The 20696-nt window shown below is 43.1% G+C and overlaps 1 protein-coding gene across 1 annotated transcript in view; it reads right to left on the minus strand.

Annotated features, from left to right (window-relative positions):
• Positions 1-20696, minus strand: part of LOC309547924 (cystatin-B-like) — a gene marked incomplete at its 5' end in the record, with an annotated part of 1082587 nt that overhangs the window by 14772 nt on the left and 1047119 nt on the right. The window contains one exon of the mRNA XM_082247922.1: positions 2147-2248. Coding sequence (XP_082104048.1) covers positions 2147-2248 — 102 coding nt within the window. The remainder of the gene's footprint in view (positions 1-2146; positions 2249-20696) is intronic.

The raw sequence follows: 20696 nt of genomic DNA on the forward strand, positions 1-20696 counted from the left end.
TAAAATGCCTACAACTCGCCCTGCCTAACACTCCGACCTGTCCCTCAATTCTATCCGGACACAAATGTTTTTTTTTTCCTGTCTGTCCCTAATCAGCAGCCAGCACGTTGATGTGTGCTCTTTCCCTGAACTAAACAGCAGAATGACGCCGCAGCGGCGCTGCCTTGAACTTATAAAGACTTGGTCACATGCTTCAGACGGCCAATCACAGCTAATTATACATTTGTAGGCATGGCTGGGATGGCTTAGGCACACCAGTTAAACGCTTGTTGATTGGCTGTTGAAAGCCCGCCATGAAAAGCGCGCCAAAGCATGCAAAACCCGGAAATAAAACGACCGAACACGGATTTTTACCCGAATATACAGTAAAGTGTTCGTGTTCGGGTAACAAAAATCCAATTATTCGGTACGAACACGAATAATACAGTCCGTGTTCGCTCAACCCTCTCCAAGGCCGGTAACACCAAGTGACTGCTTTCACTAGGAAGATGGACTGAGAAGTGGAAGGCCCCTACAGCTGAAACTGCTATCACTGAGCGGAATATAGAAATGTCATCCCAGATGGAATGTGTAAAAGCCTTAATAAGGAGGCTGACTCGCCCCTGCCAATACACTTTGCATACCTTTAGTGTACAGATCTGAGAGCTTGGACCCACAGCTCCCTCATTTTCCTCCTAGGTTTGCAAGGCTGTACAGCAGCAACCTAGGATAAACATTGAGAAAAACAGAGGCCAATAAGCCACACAAGGCTTGCTTTTTTCCTACACTGGGTGCCAGCTCCCTCTTACCTGATACTGAGGGCTTGGACCCATCTGAAGCAGCAACAGCTTTTGACTTGGTGCCATATTGTGTCTGCTGCATCCCCCTCTTGCTTCTTAGGGCCAGATGAGCCACCAGATTGACATACATGCAACCAGGGGCTGACTGGCAACTTTCAGCCCAGGGGACAAGTACAAACCAGAGGCCCATGGTGCAGCAACTCGGCCCCCCTCCCACTCTCCCTGGCCTCCTCCTGTCCCCCCCTTCCATGCTAAAGCTCAGCTCCAGGTACTCTCTACTCACCGGCCGAATCCGGGTTCCCGACCTGGCCAGCAGTGGGCAGTTGGGGGAAGCTGGGACAGCTCGGTTGGGGGGGGGGGGGGGGTGGAGTCTCTAGTTGGGCATAGAACCGGCCTCTGCTCAAACACAGTTTACACCATCCATGCCTAAATGATTCTTCACCAGGAATCATTTAGGCATGTCTGTGGCAGAAGCGGTGCAGCCTTTTCAAGAGGCATCAGAGCAGCCAGGGGGGCAATTGCCCCCCTGCCCAGTCCTCCCCTGCATGCAACCTTTGGCTGGCTAATGGAGAAATAGGGATCAGTGCACCACAATGTCCTGCCCTGATTTTTAGCATTTAAAATAGTGCCCTGTCAGTGGCAGTATCTTGGGAACACCAAACTCCTGAACTACACAGAAATTGCTGCACCATTTGCCCCCTGGAAGTGACCTCACTGTTGCCATATTGGTGCACCAAGTCAGAGGGGAAAAAAGTGAAACAAACATTGGATGACAGCCACTCTTACTTCCTCCCCAGCACCAAACCCTCAGGCATGTCAGCACAGATAGCAGCGAGATGACTAAAGAGGCTGCAGAACCAGTCCACCCAGAACATGGAGGGGCAAGTTCCAGGTATCCACAAGAACAATCCTTCAGGGGAAGAACTACTGAAACCTTACCACAAGCAGGCAACCACAATTACCCCACTTTAGGAAAATACAGGGACAAAGTTCACCTGGAGGGACAACAGATGAAGGGGTGGGGGGGCTTTTTAACTTTTTGTATGACATTTCCTGTAGAGGGTGGAGCCAGTATCTCATGTAGCAGTTCTGGAAGGCACTTGGAAAATTCCCTTTATATTAGGAGAGGATAGCATCCGAATGGTAAGCTCCTTTGGTTCAGAGATCAATGCGACTGGGTCAGTGTTCTGCACAGTACTGTGGTATGTCAGAGCCAGACTGTAAGCTGCCCTGGTGCAAAGGCTGATGTAAATTTGGGGTTTTGTACAGCACTGCAGTATATGTCAGAGCTATATAGATTTAAAGTAAGTGACTGGCAGGACATCATGTGGCCTAAACCGGACGTTGTATAAAACCCAAAGCATTACCTTGAAAAAGTAATTTGTTCCAGCAACAACCTGAGTACTGACGAGGATTGCCTTAAATTCCCCGGGGTTCGTCCCGGACTGCTTCTCATACTGTTCTTTCACCTGAAAGAAAGAAACTTATCAGGATTGGATTGACCTAAATCTAGAACCGATGCACCAACCTGTCCTACTGCCCGTCCTGTCACTCTGCAGCAACAGCACTGTGGCAGAGGACACCCATCTTTACTGCATAAATACCTGGAGTTCAGCATTAAAGGGACACGTTAAATTTAGAGGACCTGTCTCCAAAATAAAAAAAAGTACAGACAAACTGAAGGTCTAGACAAAGTTTACAGGGCTTTGGACAAAAAAATTAGTCAACTCAGAAAGGGCTCTTTCACACTATGAGTCCGGACGGACTCCGTTTAGCTCAGCGGGGGATCAATCCGCCAATCCCCACTGAGCAGGAGAATGACCGCTGTTCTCCATGCTGTGTGCAGAGACACAGCTGTCAGAGCCCCATACATCACTATGGGGGAAATCGGATGGGAACGGACCGTTGGTCCATTCTCATCCGATCCGCTGGACGGATGGAAAATAGGGTATCCATCCGTCCAGATTTGACGGATCGGATGTCAGCGGACATGTCTCCGCTGACATCCGATGCCCCATAGAGATGCATGGGCGGACCATTCAGATCTGCCAAAAAAAGACAGGCAGATCTGAACGGACCACCTGTGTGAAAGGGGCCTACAACTGAGCCTTCACAAGGTGAGAACATAGCACAGTCTGGCAATGCCTGCACTCAAATGGTCATCCAAGTGGAACCCCCAGTTCAGATTTATTTTGTCCCCAAACAGGACTCATCTGCATCACCATTTTGGATCAACTTGGTTAAGGCTCCAGATAACATTTTATAAGCCGTTAGAGCAAGAGTCAGGCCCGTTGCGTCAAGGCAAGCAAAACAAGCAATGGCTTGGGGCCCCGAGCTGGCCTGGGGCCCCAAGACAGACTGACATTATCCCAAAAACCCAAAACACAAACGCCGCGTCTCACACACACAGGCTGGCCTCAACACACAGGCGGCCTGTGACAGGTCGGTGGGCGCACAGCGGAGGAGCAGCATGACGTCACGCGGCGCCGGCTCGCTAGGGGGAGAGTGCGCAGCAGCGCACATCTGCGCAGTGCGCACCAGCCCCGCCCCAGCCTAGGTGGCCTAAAGCGCGCGCGGGAGTGGCGCCACCCCACCAGGCCAGCGAACTTCGCCAGAGAGACACACCACGAGTCATCACATCCTCCTCACACATGTGGACCGGACAAGGCCAGCAACAGGTATGATCACACTGACAGTCGTCACTCCATTTTTTCGTGCAAAAATTGGACCAATTGGGAACAATACCTTTTATGGTACAGTGGTGTTTTTTGCAAATGTTCAATTGTTGAAAAGGTTCAAATTTCAAATATTTTTTCAAGCAGTATTTGCACTGTACTCATTTTTTATTTATATAAAGTGTGGGTGAACTTAAACTGTATGGCTATGCTGTGGTTCCTGTAGGCTTTGCGTGTGTACAGGGAGGCCTCCCATGTCAATTTTTCTTGGGGCCCCCAAATTCCTTCAAACTGCCCTGGCAACAGTCCCCCCCCCCCCCCCCTTTTGGAACAAAGATTCTGCATTTAATAAAAGCTGAGCATTGTAAGCACCCTAGTGGTAAATAGTTGCCCCAAACTCCTGCCACTTGATGGGCAGCTTGGTCTTTTTTTTGGGGGGGGGGGGGGGTATTTGGTTAATACTTTAGTGCCTTTCACATTACAGCTTTGTGGTAATGTCACAATATCTAACCAAAAAAGACCACTGTAGATCCGTTAAGGGCCAATTCACACCAGCAGGAACACATTATGGTGCACATTGTTACATTGTATTCCAGGGTTCACTTTTAGTCCCGGTTCCCACTGGGGCAACTGGTCAGGCGACTTAGGAACCGGTGTAATCGGAGCAACTCAAGTAGCTCCGACTTAGGAAAAAGGTTCCTGCACTACTTTGGGGGCTGCACGGGGTGGCTTCAGAGTCAGGCGACTTTGAAACCGCCCCTGTGTGAACCGAGCCTTAATCACAATAATTAATTCAACTCCATGCTGACACATTGCAATGCATTTTAATTCAACACACTTGTATGGAGTGCACAGGACACATGGAGATGAATTGTTATCTCAGGGTCCCAATCATCACACCTGGCAGTAATAAGCCCTTAGGATTGGTTCCCCAACCACTTACCTTGTCAAGGATGGCTTGCTCTTCTGCAGTAGGTGTCTTGGGCTTACCAGCTCCCCCAACTACTGGATGAGGATGACTCATTTTTGCAAATTTCTCCCCCCACAAAAAAAAAAAACAACAACTGATGCCTAGTGGCCAGTACCTAGGCTTATATACCTGAGGGCCGTACCATTCCACAGAGAGGGCGGGGGTGTCCAATATTGATTATACCCTGCAAGTGAGAAAAAAAAAATTCTTCTGTCCTGCCAGATAGGGCTGTGCTGTGTGCAAGAGCTGTGTAAAACTCAGAACCGGATGGACAGAAATGCAAATAATTGTCAACAAATTTCAAATTTTAAGTTGGTCAAGTTTCCACTTGGGTGACATCAATCTTCTCATCCCTGGTCTTGTGTTCTGCCCAAATATATGTATTTTTTTATGTCTTGTGCTGCATTAGATTATTATTGTTAATTAAGGCCCATACACACGTACCGATCGTCGGCATACAAACGTCGGTGGACGAAGGATCTGCCGATTGTACGCGTGTTAGTATGGTGCCTCCGACAGATGTCTGCGCACAATCCGCGGACAAAAGTCTTTCGTGCAAACATGAAAATATTTGTATGCCGACACCAGAACGGACGATTGTTCGCCTGTCAGTACACAATTCGGCCGACAGACCGCAGATTTGCAAGACTGGGCATGCTCAGAAAATAGAAAACACAGGGAAAGTTAACCATTACATGACATCACTTCTGCAGTCGGCGGACAAAATTCTTGTGCTGTCCTTGTGCTGTCTTTGCACTTTTCAGCAGACACCGACATCCCGGGGAGAAAAGAGGAACATTTGTAAGCCGACCATCGGTACGTGTGTACGGGGCTTTAGTATGATGACATTAAGTGCCGGTTCACTCTAATACGACTTGGTCAGCCTGGCAAGTCGCGGTCGGTCGCGGTCATTGAGTAGTACAGGACCGGTTCTAATAGGAGCGACACAAGTCGTTCCAACTTAGAAAAAGGGTCCTGTACTACTTCGGGGCAACCTGAAGGCGACTTGCATTGACTTCTATTATATGAAGTCCATGCAAGTCACGCCGAAGTCGCGCTGCACGCGACTTCACAGGTCGCCCCCTAAGTCAGAGCGACCTAATGTGAACGGAGGCTTAGTGGCAGTTTCTGACCACTGCAACTTGTTTACTAATTTGATTTTGTAGCTACCTCTTTCCACCCCTTCTGTTTAGTGTTATGCCCCGTACACACGTGCAGATTATCTGAAGACTTTTGTCTGCAGACTTACCAAAACCATATAATATGAGGTCAAACCTAAACACTTTCAATTTGTATGCAATCCGGCAGGCGCTTGTACTACATAGAAAAGGTAAGTCTTCAGATAATCTGCACGTGTGTACGGGGCATTAGTTACTTTAATCCTAGCCAGATTCCCATTTCCTCCATGTTCCCTGTATTGCAATAACCAAAGTAAAATTGTGATGGATTCAACTTCTGTGTCTTATTGGAGAGGTAACGCAGTATTAAACCCAAAAGCAAACATTTAGGCTGGGTTCACACTGGTGCGAATGGGATGCAGGTTTCACTGCATCTAATTCTCATGTCAGGAGACTGTGACCAACTCTCAATGGGGCCAGTTCACTCAACTCGGGGACGGCTGCAGAGAGGTTTTCAGGAAGTTAGTTTGCGTCTTCTGGTCCGTTTCAGGTCTGAATTCAGCCAAAAATTTTAATTCGGACCTGAAACATTGAACGAGACGCACCAGACCTCCTGCTGCCAGCCGCTCCGCAATCCAGTGTGAACCCAGCCTTACAGATTGGGCAATCCCAAAGCGTAGTCCCTTTGCGTCACTCGGCCTGGTGCTTTGCAGATCTTCCCCCCGCTCTTAACCGAAGGTTTTGCCCACTTAATGACCAGGCCATTTTTTGCGATTTGTCACTGCGTTATTTTAATGGACAATTGCGTGGTCGTGTGTACCCAGCGGAGGCTGTACCCAAATAAAATTGATGTCCTTTTTTCCCCACAAATAGAGCTTTCTTTTGGTGGTATTCGATCACCTCTGCGATTTTTATTTATTGCGCTATAAACAAAAAAAGAGCGACAATTCTGAAAAAAAAAATATATATATTTTTCACTTTCTGCTATATAACATTCCCAATAAAAAATGGGCTTGTAATATCAACACAGAGACCTGTGATCCTAAATAGAAGGATCACAGGCGCTCTGTGTTTATTCCAGAGAGAACAACGGTCTCCTGTGTTTACAACTCTTGTTCTCTCTAATACTGGATCGCAGGTGCCCGGCGACAATCACGGCAAGTGGTTAAATTTAGTGATCGACGGATATCGGTTCTTTGTTGCTGATACTGATATTTTGGCCAATGCATATCGGTATCTGCCGATATTGGCCCATATTTTTGTACATTTAAAAAAAAAATATATATTTTTTTTTCACAGGTACTCTTGTGGAGGGATCTGGGGGTCTAAAAGACCCCAAACCCCTCCTCTGCACTTAAAAGCATTCCAAAAAGTTTGGCTGTTTTGAATGCTGTCATTTTTTTGAATCTGGCGCCGAGTACCCGGAAGTGATTTCACTGAAGACATCACTTCCAGGTTTTTGCATGGAGACCCGATAAGAGCCGAATGTGGCTTTGATCGGGTCTTCGGCGGCCGTGCAGGCTGGTTGCCCGGTTCTCCCGGTGGGACAGGAGACCCGGGCGAGCCGTGGAAGGCGGCGGGAGGGGGGGATGTCCCCTCCCGCTCCTTGTAATGACAGCCGAGCGGCTTCTCAGCCGCATCGGTTGTCATTACAAGTCAGCCGACTGTCGGCTATGGACTCCGGTATCGGGGTGATGCCTCTAGCTGCAGGCATCATTTCGGTACAGCACTTATATATCGGCAATATCGGTAACCTCAGGGGCCGATTCCAATATATCGGGGAAAGTGCAGATCGGCTTTGCCCTAGCACCCAACCCTGGGACTCACATTGAGAAAATGCTCCAAGATATGCTCTACTTCCTCATTATCATCTGTCCACTCCCCCCTATTATGAGGAAGACCATTTTGCGCATTTCTAGAGTCGCAATGTTACCAAGCCTCGCATTTCCTGGGATCTACACATCGGCCCTCGATATCAGCGTTGACTTTGATGAGGGGTTATACTACTAGTGATATTGGCCCATATTTTCGTACATTAAAATTTTTTTTTGTTTTGACAGGTACTGTTGTGGAGGGATCTGGGGGGTCTAAAAGACCGCAAACATCCTCCTCTGCACTTAAAAGCATTAAAAATGGTAAGTTTGGCTGTTTTGAATGCTGTAATTTTTTTGAATTTGGGGCCGAGTACCCGGAAGTGATGTCATGACATCACTTCCGGGTTTTTACATGGAGACCCGATCAGAGCCGAATGCAGCTTTGATCAGGTCTTCTCTTCGGTGGCTGTGCAGGCTGGTTGCCCGGGTCTCCCGGTGGGACGGGAGACCCGGGCGAGCTGCAGAAGGCGGCGGGAAGGGGGACCACGTCCCCTCCTGCTCCTTGTAATGACAGCCGAGCGGCTTCTCATTACAAGACAGCCGACCGTTGGCTTTGGACACTGGTACCGGGGTGATCCTCTAGCTGCAGGCATCACTCCGGTACAGCACTTTCCCGAAATATTGGCAATATCGATAACCTCAGGGGCCGATTCCGATATATCGGGGAAAGTGCATATCGGCCCCCGATATATCGGCTTTTCGATAATCGGTCGATCCCTAGTTACTACCATCTTGACTTCTGGAGTGCCTTATAGGTCCGACACTTTTTGATTTCCCTTCTGCCTCGGACAGTTTCCAATGACAGTTGACTTCCTTTGAACACCTTTGTGAAGGGACAGGTCCTCTTCCCTGTCTGCTATCGCAAATGTACGCTTAGCTGATAGCTGATGGCTCCACCTGATAGCTATGTTTCGCACTTCATACGGAAGTGGGAACTGACACTAAGGCTCCTTGCACAATTGTGCACCCTAAAAGTCACGTGATTTTGACGCAATTTTTTGCCGCGGTTTTGCCGTGATTTTGACTGGACTTGAAGCAATGCCTATGTCTATGGATCTCAAAACGCATCAAAGTCAGATCAAAGTAGTGCAGGGACTAGTCTTGAAGTCACACACATATGAACGGTACTCATTGGAAATCATGGAATATTATGTTTAATTTTTTTTAATTTTTTTTTACAGGACAGGGAAACCTGCAGCACTGTGGGAGGGAGGGGGGATGGCACAGTGAAAGGGGGGCACACGGGGGAGGTGGATCAGAAGCAGGCAGAACAGGGAGGGGGATTGGTGTCGGGGGAAGCAATTATAGGAATGATGCCCTGCGTCTGTGTCTCTCAGCAGCTGAAAGCTGGCAGGAGGGGGAGAAACTTTGCTTTCAGCTGCTGCAGAGAGACACACAGGGCTTCCTTCTGTAATTGCCCCTCCGCCTGACTGCTCAGATTCACCGTGCTAGTGGGGCCCCCCTCTGTGCCCAGGCCCCCTACAGGAGGACTGGAGGTCCCCACCTATCAGCTGCCCTGAGGCTAATCAGCCGCTCCGCCATTATCACATGGAGTGGGAGGGGAACGTCCCCCCCCCTCCCGCCACCTTCTGCCAATTCGCCTGGGTCTCCCATCCCACCGACGATGGCCGGTATGTCTGCCGTCTGGCCGGAGTCCCAAACAAAGCTTAGATCGGGTTTTTGATGTAGTAACCCGGAAGCCACGTCACAACATCACTTACGGTTTACTTGGCTGCCAACCCTAGAGTGTTTGACACACTGGTGTTGGGGGATATTCATTTAGTATGAATATATATATATATATATATATATATATATATATATATATATATATATATATATATTTTTTAGATTTTTAGTTTTGTTACATTACTTTTTGTTCTTAAATATCACCCACATTGGAACCTTGGTTGGATGCCGGCTCTTTTCTGAGCTATCCCTGCTGTATCCTGGGTATGGGTATAATGCTGTGCTATCCCCCTGGTAACTGGAAGTTTTTAACCTATTGGTTGTTCTTGCTTGTATACTTAACACTATGTAAGTAATATAATGAAGAATTTTGATGCTGTGAAATGTGCTGTATATGTTATGTGACACTTTTGACCACCACATACAGTATATATGTTTGTCTTTAGTAGTGTCTCTGCAACAACCGGTTCCTCTCCCATGATGAAAGGATATGATGCTGAAACGCGTTGGGTGCTTCTAGGTGGCTTCTATATGATTGGCTGCTGTTGGACCAAGCTTTGATGTGAATCAACACTGTACAACATTGTTCATGTATACAATTGTTTGCTGTTTTATTATATCAGCCTCCAGGGGTAGACTGGCAACCTTCAGCCCAGGGGGCAAGTACAAACCAGAAGCCCATGGTGCAGCAAATGCGCCCTGCTCCCACTGTCCCTCTTCCTGGCCTCCTCTTGACCTCCCTTCCAGGCTGAAGCTCTGCACTAGGTACTCTCTACTCACCGGCCGAATCCAGGTTCCTGACCTGGCCAACAGGGGGCGGTTGGGGGGAGCTGGGACAGGTTGATTGGGGCTGGCCGGGGGAGGAGAGGCTCCAGTGGTGCATGGAACCGGCCTCTGTTCAGACACAGTTTACACCAGTGATGGCAAACCTTGGCACCCCAGTTGTTTTGGAACTACATTTCCCATGATGCTCATGCACTCTGCAGTGTAGTGGAGCATTATGGGAAATGTAGTTCCAAAATATCTGGGGTGCCAAGGTTTGCCATCACTGGTTTGCACCATCTATGCTGGGGGTGGGGGCTGCGCTCTGTCCTTGTCTTTATCTTGCACTCAGTAGGTCAGCAGTGGGGACTTTTTGCTTCTCTTCACCAGGAATCCTTTAGGCACGTCTGTGGCAGAAGGGGTGCAGCTTTTCTACGGGGCAACAGAGCGGGCTGGGGGGGGCAATTGCCCCCCCCCCTGCCCCCTGGCCCAGTCCTCCCCTGTCAGTCTCTAATCTGTTTAACCCCTTCATGCCTAAGCCTTTTTCTGACATTTTTCTGACATTTGTTGCTTACAAGTGAAAATCTGTATTTTTTGCTAGAAAATTACCTAGTCCTTAGCAGAGACCCTAGAGAACAAAATGGCGATTGTTGCAATATTTATTGTCACATTGTATTTTAAAGAAATACACTTTCATTCATGTATGTGTGACATAGCCCTTTTTTTAAAGTTTTTTTCTTAAAAAAGTAAATGTTAAACATTTATACAATGTTTTTATTTTACAATCTTTTAAAATTATTTATTACAATATATATATTTTTTTTTTACAACTTGTTATTTTTTTTACAGGACAGGGAAGCCTGCAGAGCTGCGGGCGAAGGGGGGCGGCACAGTGGCGGGGACGGGGGGCACACAGGGGGGATCCAAAGCGGGCAGATCGGGGAGGGCGGATCGGTATTGGGGAAGAAATTACAGGAATGATGCCCTGTGTCTGTGTCTCTCCCTGCAGCAGCTGAAAGGTGGCAGGAGGGGGAGAATCTTTCTTTCAGCTGCTGCAGAGAGCCGCACAGGGCTTCCTTCTGTAATTCCCCCACCTCCGGACCGCACCGATTCCCCCTGCTGTTTGGGCCCCCCTTTGTGCCCGGGCTCCTACAGCAGGACGGATGGCCCCCCTATTAGTGGCCCTGAGTACACATGTGAGGTTAGTTTTGTTATGAAATGAACTGCGGCCGAAATTTTCGGCATTTAGAAAATCCGGACATAAATGTAAATGAAAGGAAATTTCGGAATGTAAATGAAAGGAAAGCTGGCATTAGAAAAAAGAAAAAAAAAAACAGCATGGGGCCTCCCAATCCGTACCAGGCCCTTCGGGTCTGGTATGGATTTTGAAGGGAACCCTACTCCAAAATTTAAAGAAAAAATTGCATTGGGTCCCTCCCACAATCCATACCAGTACGCCTCCTTTGACATCAGGCACAGGGGTCTCTGAGTGATGTCATGGGGGCATGGTCACCTGGTGACATCCCTGTGTGATCCTGCCCCCATATTTACTTATCAGCAGGGAAGAAGCAGCTGTCATTGAGTGATAAGGGTCTGATATGAATTATGGGAGGACCCCATATCAATTTTTTTTATTTTGGCATGGGGTTCCCCTCAAAATCCACACCAGATCCTAAGGGCCTGGTATGGACTGGTGGGGGGGGGGGGGGGGCAGGCCCACACTATTTTTGTTTTGAATTTTGAATGGTCATGTTCACATATATTGTGATTGACGCTGGATTTACATTATGGGGATATGTTTATTTATTTATTTTTTAATAAAGGACTTTGTTTCAAAAACTGTGTCTAGGTCTTTCTTTACTTTTCACTTTTTTAGTGAATGAGTAGGGGTATACTATTCTTATTCACATGGGGAGGGGTATACTATACATATTCACATAGGGAGTTTGAATGAGTAGGTGTATACTCTATATAAATTAACATAGGGAGTTTGAATGAGTAGGGGTATAGTATACATATTTACATAGGGGGGGTTTGAATTAGTAGGGGTATACTATACTTATTCACATGGGGGGGTGAATGAGTAGGGGTATACTATACATATCTACACAGGGGGGGGGGAGGGTTTGAATTAGTAGGGCGTACTGTGCTTATTCACATGGGGGGTGAATGAGTAGGGGTATACTATACATATCTACACAGGGGGGGGGGGAGGGTTTGAATTAGTAGGGCGTACTGTGCTTATTCACATGGGGGGTGAATGAGTAGGGGTATACTATACATATCTACACAGGGGGGGGGGGAGGGTTTGAATTAGTAGGGCGTACTGTGCTTATTCACATGGGGGGTGAATGAGTAGGGGTATACTACACACATTTACATAGGAGGTTTAAATGAGTAGGAATATACTATACTTCTGCACATGGGGGGGGGGGGTAGCTGGGAGGTTTTGGATAGAGTGGGGAAGGGAATACTATACTTATTCATATGGGGGGGGGGGGTGAATGAGTAGGGGTATACTAAACCTATTCACACTGAGGGGGGGATGAATGGGAGGGGATTTACTATAGTTATTCACATTGGGGATTAATGAGTAGGGGTATACTATACATATTTACATATGGGGTTTGAATGAGTAGGGGTATACTATAAGTATTCACATGGGGGGGGGGGGGGTGAATGAATAGGGGTTTACTATACATATTTTTCATAGGGGTTTGAATAAGTATTGGTATACTATCCTTTTTCACATGAGAGGGGGTGGGGGGGGGTGAATGAGTAGGGGTATGCTAATCTTATTCACATGGGGGGTGAATGAATAGGGGTATACTATACTTATTCACATAGGGGGTCTGAATGAGTAGGGGTATACTATACTTATTCACATAGGGGGTCTGAATGAGTAGGGGTATACTATACTTATTCACATAGGGGGTCTGAATGAGTAGGGGTATACTATACATATCTACACGGGGGGGGGAGGGTTTGAATTAGTAGGGCGTACTGTGCTTATTCACATGGGGGGTGAATGAGTAGGGGTATACTACACACATTTACATAGGAGGTTTAAATGAGTAGGAATATACTATACTTCTGCACATGGGGGGGGGGGGGGGGCGGGGGGTAGCTGAGAGGTTTTGGATAGAGTGGGGAAGGGAATACTATACTTATTCATATGGGGGGGGGGGTGAATGAGTAGGGGTATACTAAACCTATTCACACTGGGGGGGGGGGGGGATGAATGAGAGGGGATTTACAATAGTTATTCACATTGGGGATTAATGAGTAGGGGTATACTATACATATTTACATATGGGGTTTGAATGAGTAGGGGTATACTATAAGTATTCACATGGGGGGGGGGAAGGGGGGGTGAATGAATAGGGGTTTACTATACATATTTTTCATAGGGGTTTGAATAAGTATTGGTATACTATCCTTTTTCACATGAGAGGGGGTGGGGGGGGGGTGAATGAGTAGGGGTAAGCTAATCTTATTCACATGGGGGGTGAATGAGTAGGGGTATACTATACATATTACATTGGGGGTTTGAATGAGTAGGGGTATACTATACTTATTCACATAGGGGGTCTGAATGAGTAGGGTATACTATACTTATTCACATAGGGGGTCTGAATGAGTAGGGGTATACTATACTTATTCACATAGGGGGTCTGAATGAGTAGGGTATACTATACTTATTCACATAGGGGGTCGGAATGAGTAGGGTATACTATACTTATTCACATGGGGGGGGGGGGGTAGCTAATAGGCTTTGGATAGAGTGGGGAAGGGAATACTATACTTAGTCACATTGGGGGGGGGGGGGGTGAATGAGTAGGGGTATATTATACATATCTACACGAGGGGGGTGAATGAGTAGGGATATACTATGCTTATTCACATAGGGGGTTTGAATGAATGGGGTATACTATACTTATCAACAAGGTGGGTGAGTGAGTAGGGGTATACTTTTACATACAGTATTTACATACTCATTTACATGGGGGAGTGAATGAGCAGGGGTGTACTATACTTATTCAAATGGGGGGTGAATGAGTTGGGGTATGCTATAAATATTTACATAGGGAGTTTGAATGAGTAGGGGTATACTATACTTATTCACATTGGGGGGGGGGGGTGAATGAGTAGGGGTATTCTATACATATTTTAATAGGGGTTTGAATGAGTAGGGGTATGCTATCCTCATTCACATGAGGGGGGGGGGGTCATTGAGTAGGAATACACTATACATATTTACATAGGGGGTTTGAAAGAGTAGGGGTATACTTTACTTATTCACAAGGGGGTGAATGGGTAGGGGTAAACTATACATATTTACATAGGGGGTTTGAATGAGTAGGGCATATTATACTTATTCACATGGGGGGGGGGGGGTGAGTGAGTAGGGGTATACTATACTTATTCACATGGGGGTTTGAATGAGTAGGGGTATAGTATACATATTTACATATGGGGTTTGAATGAGTAGGGGTATACTATACTTATTCACATGGGGGGGCTGAGAAGCTTTGGATAGAGTGGGGAAGGGTTAGATCCTTTGTTGGGTTTTTATTGCTTTAAATGATGAGGTCCCCAGCTCTACAGAAAAAAACAATCCAAACTAATTCTTTAAAAACCCAAAAGCCTCACAAATAATGAGGATGAGGGAGGAAGACCTTGACTCCTGAACAAATAATTAATAAGACAGTATATAGAGGGATTCTGGTGCCCTTAGAGTCAATAAATAATAAATAATTAGTAATAAATAAAATGTAATAACAAGAAATAAGAAAAAAAATAAGAATGTAAAACGCAATCACACCTCTCTCTACATTTTGGGATTCTATAGGCACAATGTCCCATCACACAGTTTATGAATTGTTCTGTGAGGTTATAGTGAAGTTATTCTAAGTAAATACCTAGATATCATCGAATGTGTGACCCTGTGAGCTTCTCCATAGCCCCCGGCCAGGCTCAGAGCTGAGTAATTATGGAGCGACTTCTTATGAAATTCAGAATGATACATCTATACATTTCTTTGATCTCATCCACCTACACACTTCACAAACTTGTTCTGCCACCCCCGGCCTGGGCTATAAATTCACATTCCTGTCGTTTCTAGGAACTTTTTATTATTTTCATCTGATTCCCTTGAAACCTGCTAATAGTTACAATAAAGTCATGCCAGTTTCTGCAGAATTTCAGTTTTCACCCCCATAAAGTGGATGCAAAGCCTTACTGGATGACAATCAGGGGTCTGTTTATAAAAATATGTTGTGCAAAAAAATGTCTTAGACATTTACCTTCAAGCATTTCCACAACCATCATGAATAATCCCCATATTCTGAGTAATATGTTTAATTCCTATGTTAGTCAGCTCCATCTAGTGGCCAAAATGCTGTATTTTCTTGAGACCCTGCAATCAGGAAAACAATTATGGCCACCGGATGGAGTTGACCATCACAGGAAATATGGTCAAATGTGAAACATCACTTCCAGGTTACTTCGTCGGAGGGAGGATCCCCAGATCCTTTACTGCTGCTCAAAACGCTTTCACTAGAAAATTGACCATCGGCTTAAAAGTAGTAAGCAAATAAAATGTGCAGCCTCAATGGACTACTCTGTCTTTTTTCTGCTGTCACTTTTCTTCGTTTCTATGTTTAAAAACGCCTGCCGCTGCCGACGTAAGCCTTACATTGGTGGCAGCGAATGGGTAAAAAATAAACATTTGGACATGGGCTATGGGCAGCTTAAATACATTTTCTGTTTTCTGGTAACTTTCCGTTAATGTTAAAAATAAATGACATATTAAAGAGCAATATAAAGAATATAAAACATTAAAAATATAAAAAATATACAAAAATGAGAATATAAAGAAAAGAAAACATTAAAAATATACAAAATGAGGATAAAAAGAATAGAAAACATTTAAAATATATAAAATAAAAATATAAAGACTATAAAACATTAAAATGTATAAAAAAAAATATGAAAAATTAAAAATATATAAAATAAAAATATTAAAAACACACACAAAAAAATATATATAAAGAATATAGAACATTAAAAATATACAACATTTGAATATAAAGGATATAAAACACTACAAATATATGAAATGAAAATATAAAGAATATAAAACATGAAAAGTTTATACAATAAAAATATAAAGCTTATACAACATTAAAATATATAAAATAAGAATATAAAACATTAAAAAAATATATATATATATATATAAATATAAATAATATAAAAAACTAAAAATATAGAAAAAAAAGAATATTAGGAATATAAAACATTAAAAATAAGAATATAAAACATTAAAAAAAAAAATATATATATATATATATATATATATATATATATATATATATATATATATATAAATATAAATAATATAAAAAACTAAAAATATAGAAAAAAAAGAATATTAGGAATATAAAACATTAAAAATACATACAGTAAAAATATAAGGAATATACAGTGGGTACGGAAAGTATTCAGACCCCCTTAAATTTTTCACTCTTTGTTATATTGCAGCCATTTGCTAAAATCATTTAAGTTCATTCTTCTTCCTCATGAATGTACACATAGCACCCCATACTGACAGAAAAACACAGAATTGTTGACATTGTTGCAGATTTATTAAAAAAGAAAAACTGAAATATCACATGGTCCTAAGTATTCAGACCCTTTGCTCAGTATTTAGTAGAAGCCCCCTTTTGATCTAATACAGCCAGGAGTCTTTTTGGGAAAGATGCAACAAGTCTTTCACACCTGGATTTGGGGATGCTCTGCCATTCCTCCTTGCAGATCCTCTCCAGTTCTGTCAGGTTGGATGGTAAACGTTGGTGGACAGCCATTTTTAGGTCTCTCCAGAGATGCTCAATTGGGTTTAAGTCAGGGCTCTGGCTGGGCCATTCAAGAACAGTCACAGAGTTGTTGTGAAGCCACTCCTTCCTTATTTTACCTGTGTGCTTAGGGTCATTGTCTTGTTGGAAGGTAAACCTTTGGCCCAGTCTGAGGTCCAGAGCACTCTGGAGAAGGTTTTTGTCCAGGATATCCCTGTACTTGGCCGCATTCATCTTTCCCTCGATTGCAACCAGTCGTCCTGTCCCTGAAGCTGAAAAACACCCCCACAGCATGATGCTGCCACCACCATGCTTCACTGTTGGGACTGTATTGGACAGGTGATGAGCAGTGCCTGGTTTTCTCCACACATACCGCTTAGAATTAAGGCCAAAAAGTTCTATTTTGGTCTCATCAGACCAGAGAATCTTATTTCTCACCATCTTGGAGTCCTTCAGGTGTTTTTTAGTAAACTCCATGCGGGCTTTCATGTGTCTTACACTGAGGAGAGGCTTCCATCGGGCCACTCTGCCATAAACCCCCGACTGGTGGAGGGCTGCAGTGATGGTTGACTTTCTACAACCTTCTCCCATCTCCTGACTGCATCTCTGGAGCTCAGCCACAGTGATCTTTGGGTTCTTCTTTACCTCTCTCACCAAGGCTCTTCTCCCCCGATAGCTCAGTTTGGCCGGATGGCCAGCTCTAGGGAGGGTTCTGGTCGTCCCAAACGTCTTCCATTTAAGGATTATGGAGGCCACTGTGCTCTTAGGAACCTTAAGTGCAGCAGAAATCTTTTTGTAACCTTGGCCAGATCTGTGCCTTGCCACAATTCTGTCTCTGAGCTCTTCAGGCAGTTCCTTTGACCTCATGATTCTCATTTGCTCTGACATGCATTGTGATCTGGAAGGTCTTATATAGACAGGTGTGTGGCTTTCCTAATCAAGTCCAATCAGTATAATCAAACACAGCTGGACTCAAATGAAGGTGTAGAACCATCTCAAGGATGATCAGAAGAAATTGAAAGCACCTGAGTTAAATATATGAGTGTCACAGCAAAGGGTCTGAATACTTAGGACCATGTGATATTTCAGTTTTTCTTTTTTAATAAATGTGCAACAATGTCAACAATTCTGTGTTTTTCTGTCAGTATGGGGTGCTATGTGTACATTCATGAGGAAGAAGAATGAACTTAAATGATTTTAGCAAATGGCTGCAATATAACAAAGAGTGAAAAATTTAAGGGGGTCTGAATACTTTCCGTACCCACTGTAATACATTAAAAATATATAAAATAAAAATATAAAGAATATAAAACATTAAAATGTCAGGGGTATTGGGGGTTGATTAAAATAATAATAGGTAAAAAGAAAAATGATTTTAAAAGCCATGTATATTTCATATTATGCATATAAGAGATTCTGAACAGGATGGCTTCCATGTTGTTTCTAAGGTCAAAGAAGGTTCATTTTCAAAATGTCTCTTAAAAGCTTACAAGAGAGCATAGAATTTCAACAATAGGGTCTTATGGTTTCAACAGAGATCTTTGTATTTCTATGTAATCGTAAATAAGATCCCTTTTGACATATCGATCAGATAAGACTTAGTCAGTCTGACGCTATGTTAAAGGGGGTGATATCTCAGTCTGTCTATAAGTATTTAACAATAGACAATGGCTCAGTGTTTCTCATCAAACATTTAAAGATGAAATAAATAAGTTTTTATAGATACATTATTATATGTGAGAAGATATTAGCCATAATTATGTTATTATATTATGTAAGGCATATACATATATATTTAGGAATGTTATATCACATTTTGGGTTTATATTCTCATAGTAGTAATCTTACTTAGAATACATTATTTTTAAGTGTAGGACAGATGTATCTCGTCACTAATTACCTTATTTCAGAGAAGTTTGTGTCTAAGTGTTCAGAGGTATCATAAAATATTACAAACCAGACTATGTCTGACAACATGTGACATGGTCAAATAAGTAATGGCTTTTTACTAGCTAGAGGTCAATAGGTCATCAGATAACAAAATGTTTTAATTATGTTAAATACAAAATCTAATAAACGGTACGATACTGGCCTCTGGAGACGAAATACCAGGTGCAGTCTTGAGATAATTTCAGATTTCCCATATAAAAATATTATATTGTCTTAAAAATATAATTATTGAAATGGCATTACTTGCCAAGGTGAATGATGGAAATACAAATGGACATTTATGTATGTACTGGGAGTTTGGACAAAGTTTTATGTTGTGTTTTGTGATTACTCTTACATATAGAGAAATCATCATTTAACTTTATTATCATACATTGGGTTATTTATCAAAAGAGGCGTGTCTCTGACCTCACCAGTTTAAGTGTAGAATATCCTGACCAATTGGGATAATGTTTCATCACTCTGGGTTTTACTTATGGTAATTTTTATAGCTCTTTGTTCTTACCATATAAAAGACCAACCCAGATGAGAGAGAGGACACACATCACTTTACACTACTGACAACACACCTCACACTTACATCACACACACGCTATTACATTCCTCGATAGACTCATTCAGACATACTACCAGGTCCATCATTCATCTGAAACTTGAAGGGAAGCCACCATCTTAAGAAAGGCGTCCATCTTAAGACTCTGGTAACGATTTGAAGCTAGCGGCCATCTTAAGTGTGGTAAATATGCCTTGCTATGTTATTTGATTTTATTCAACAATTGTTTATTCCTTCCTTATATGTTTTATATTGCATATTTAAGGGTAATGAGATTGCAATCCCAGCCGTATAAGCCATGGTAGATTTTTCTCTAAATAGCTGATTTTTGTTTTTATACATTTTTATTAATATCAGATTAAGTGCATTATTTGCAATTTTAAGTCTTCCATTTTGCATGGCTTATTCTCACTCATCTGCAGTGACGTGACTTTCGGCTATGCATTGCGCAGACCATTGTAGTCTGTTTATATAGAATATTAATTTATGGCTTATACTATACATGGGAAGAAATGGTAATCTTACTTTCATCTTGCTTTAGTTTTACTTTCACTTTGTTTCACTTTGTTTTAGTTTCACTTTCATTATTGAGCTAAACATCACATTGCATTGATTATTTGAAGTTAGTATTTTTATGTAGAGTTATCTTTTTGTGTCACTTCTTGTTTGATCATATATTGTGTTTACATGTCTGGCGAATAAATATTTTTATATATATTCCACACTGTAGATTGTACTCACTAAGATTGGTATATGCTTTTAAAAAGAAATTAATCAATTAAAAATAATTCTCGACATTGATTTATGGCAATAGGTGAAGACTCTCCTTTTTCACAGATCTTTGCTTATTAACCATAAATAAATACACTGCTATATTCAGAGCAGTATAAATATTCTGACATAAGTACGAGCGCAAGATATTTATTATTAAATATTCTTACATATAATGGAGGCACTGCTGAGATAATTATTGATTTCTTACATATGCCAATCATAAATATTGATCAGGTGAATCAATAACTTAAAAAAAAAAAAAAATGTTTTTTTTTTTATTTTTTTTTATTAATTGTGAATGTGATAGAAATGCCTTACACATGTCTACAGCAGGTAATGTTCACGCTGCCAACTCTGGCAAAGTGTGAGTCCCTAGTGGTAATGCCACAACCCCAGTAGATTTGGCACAGATCATAAATGTGTGGAAACACCTCTCTGAGTCTGAAATGGTGGAATATGTAAATGCTGGTTAGAGTCATATATCAAAATCCTCAGGAAGTCGGGCCAATAATGGGCATCTGACATGGGTAGAGGAAAACCTGTATGTATGAACTCACCAATAAGCTTATCTAACACCAAAGACGTCAGGAAGTGTGATCACATACTTTTTGGTCATGGCTAATCTTACTGTATCTTTATGAGGAACTGCACCAGAAGGCTCAGCAAAAAGGAGTTTAGTAAAGTTTCAATCTCAA

This window comes from Pelophylax lessonae, assembly GCF_965119305.1.
Source record: "Pelophylax lessonae genome assembly, chromosome: 2".
NCBI classification, from domain to species: domain Eukaryota; kingdom Metazoa; phylum Chordata; class Amphibia; order Anura; family Ranidae; genus Pelophylax; species Pelophylax lessonae.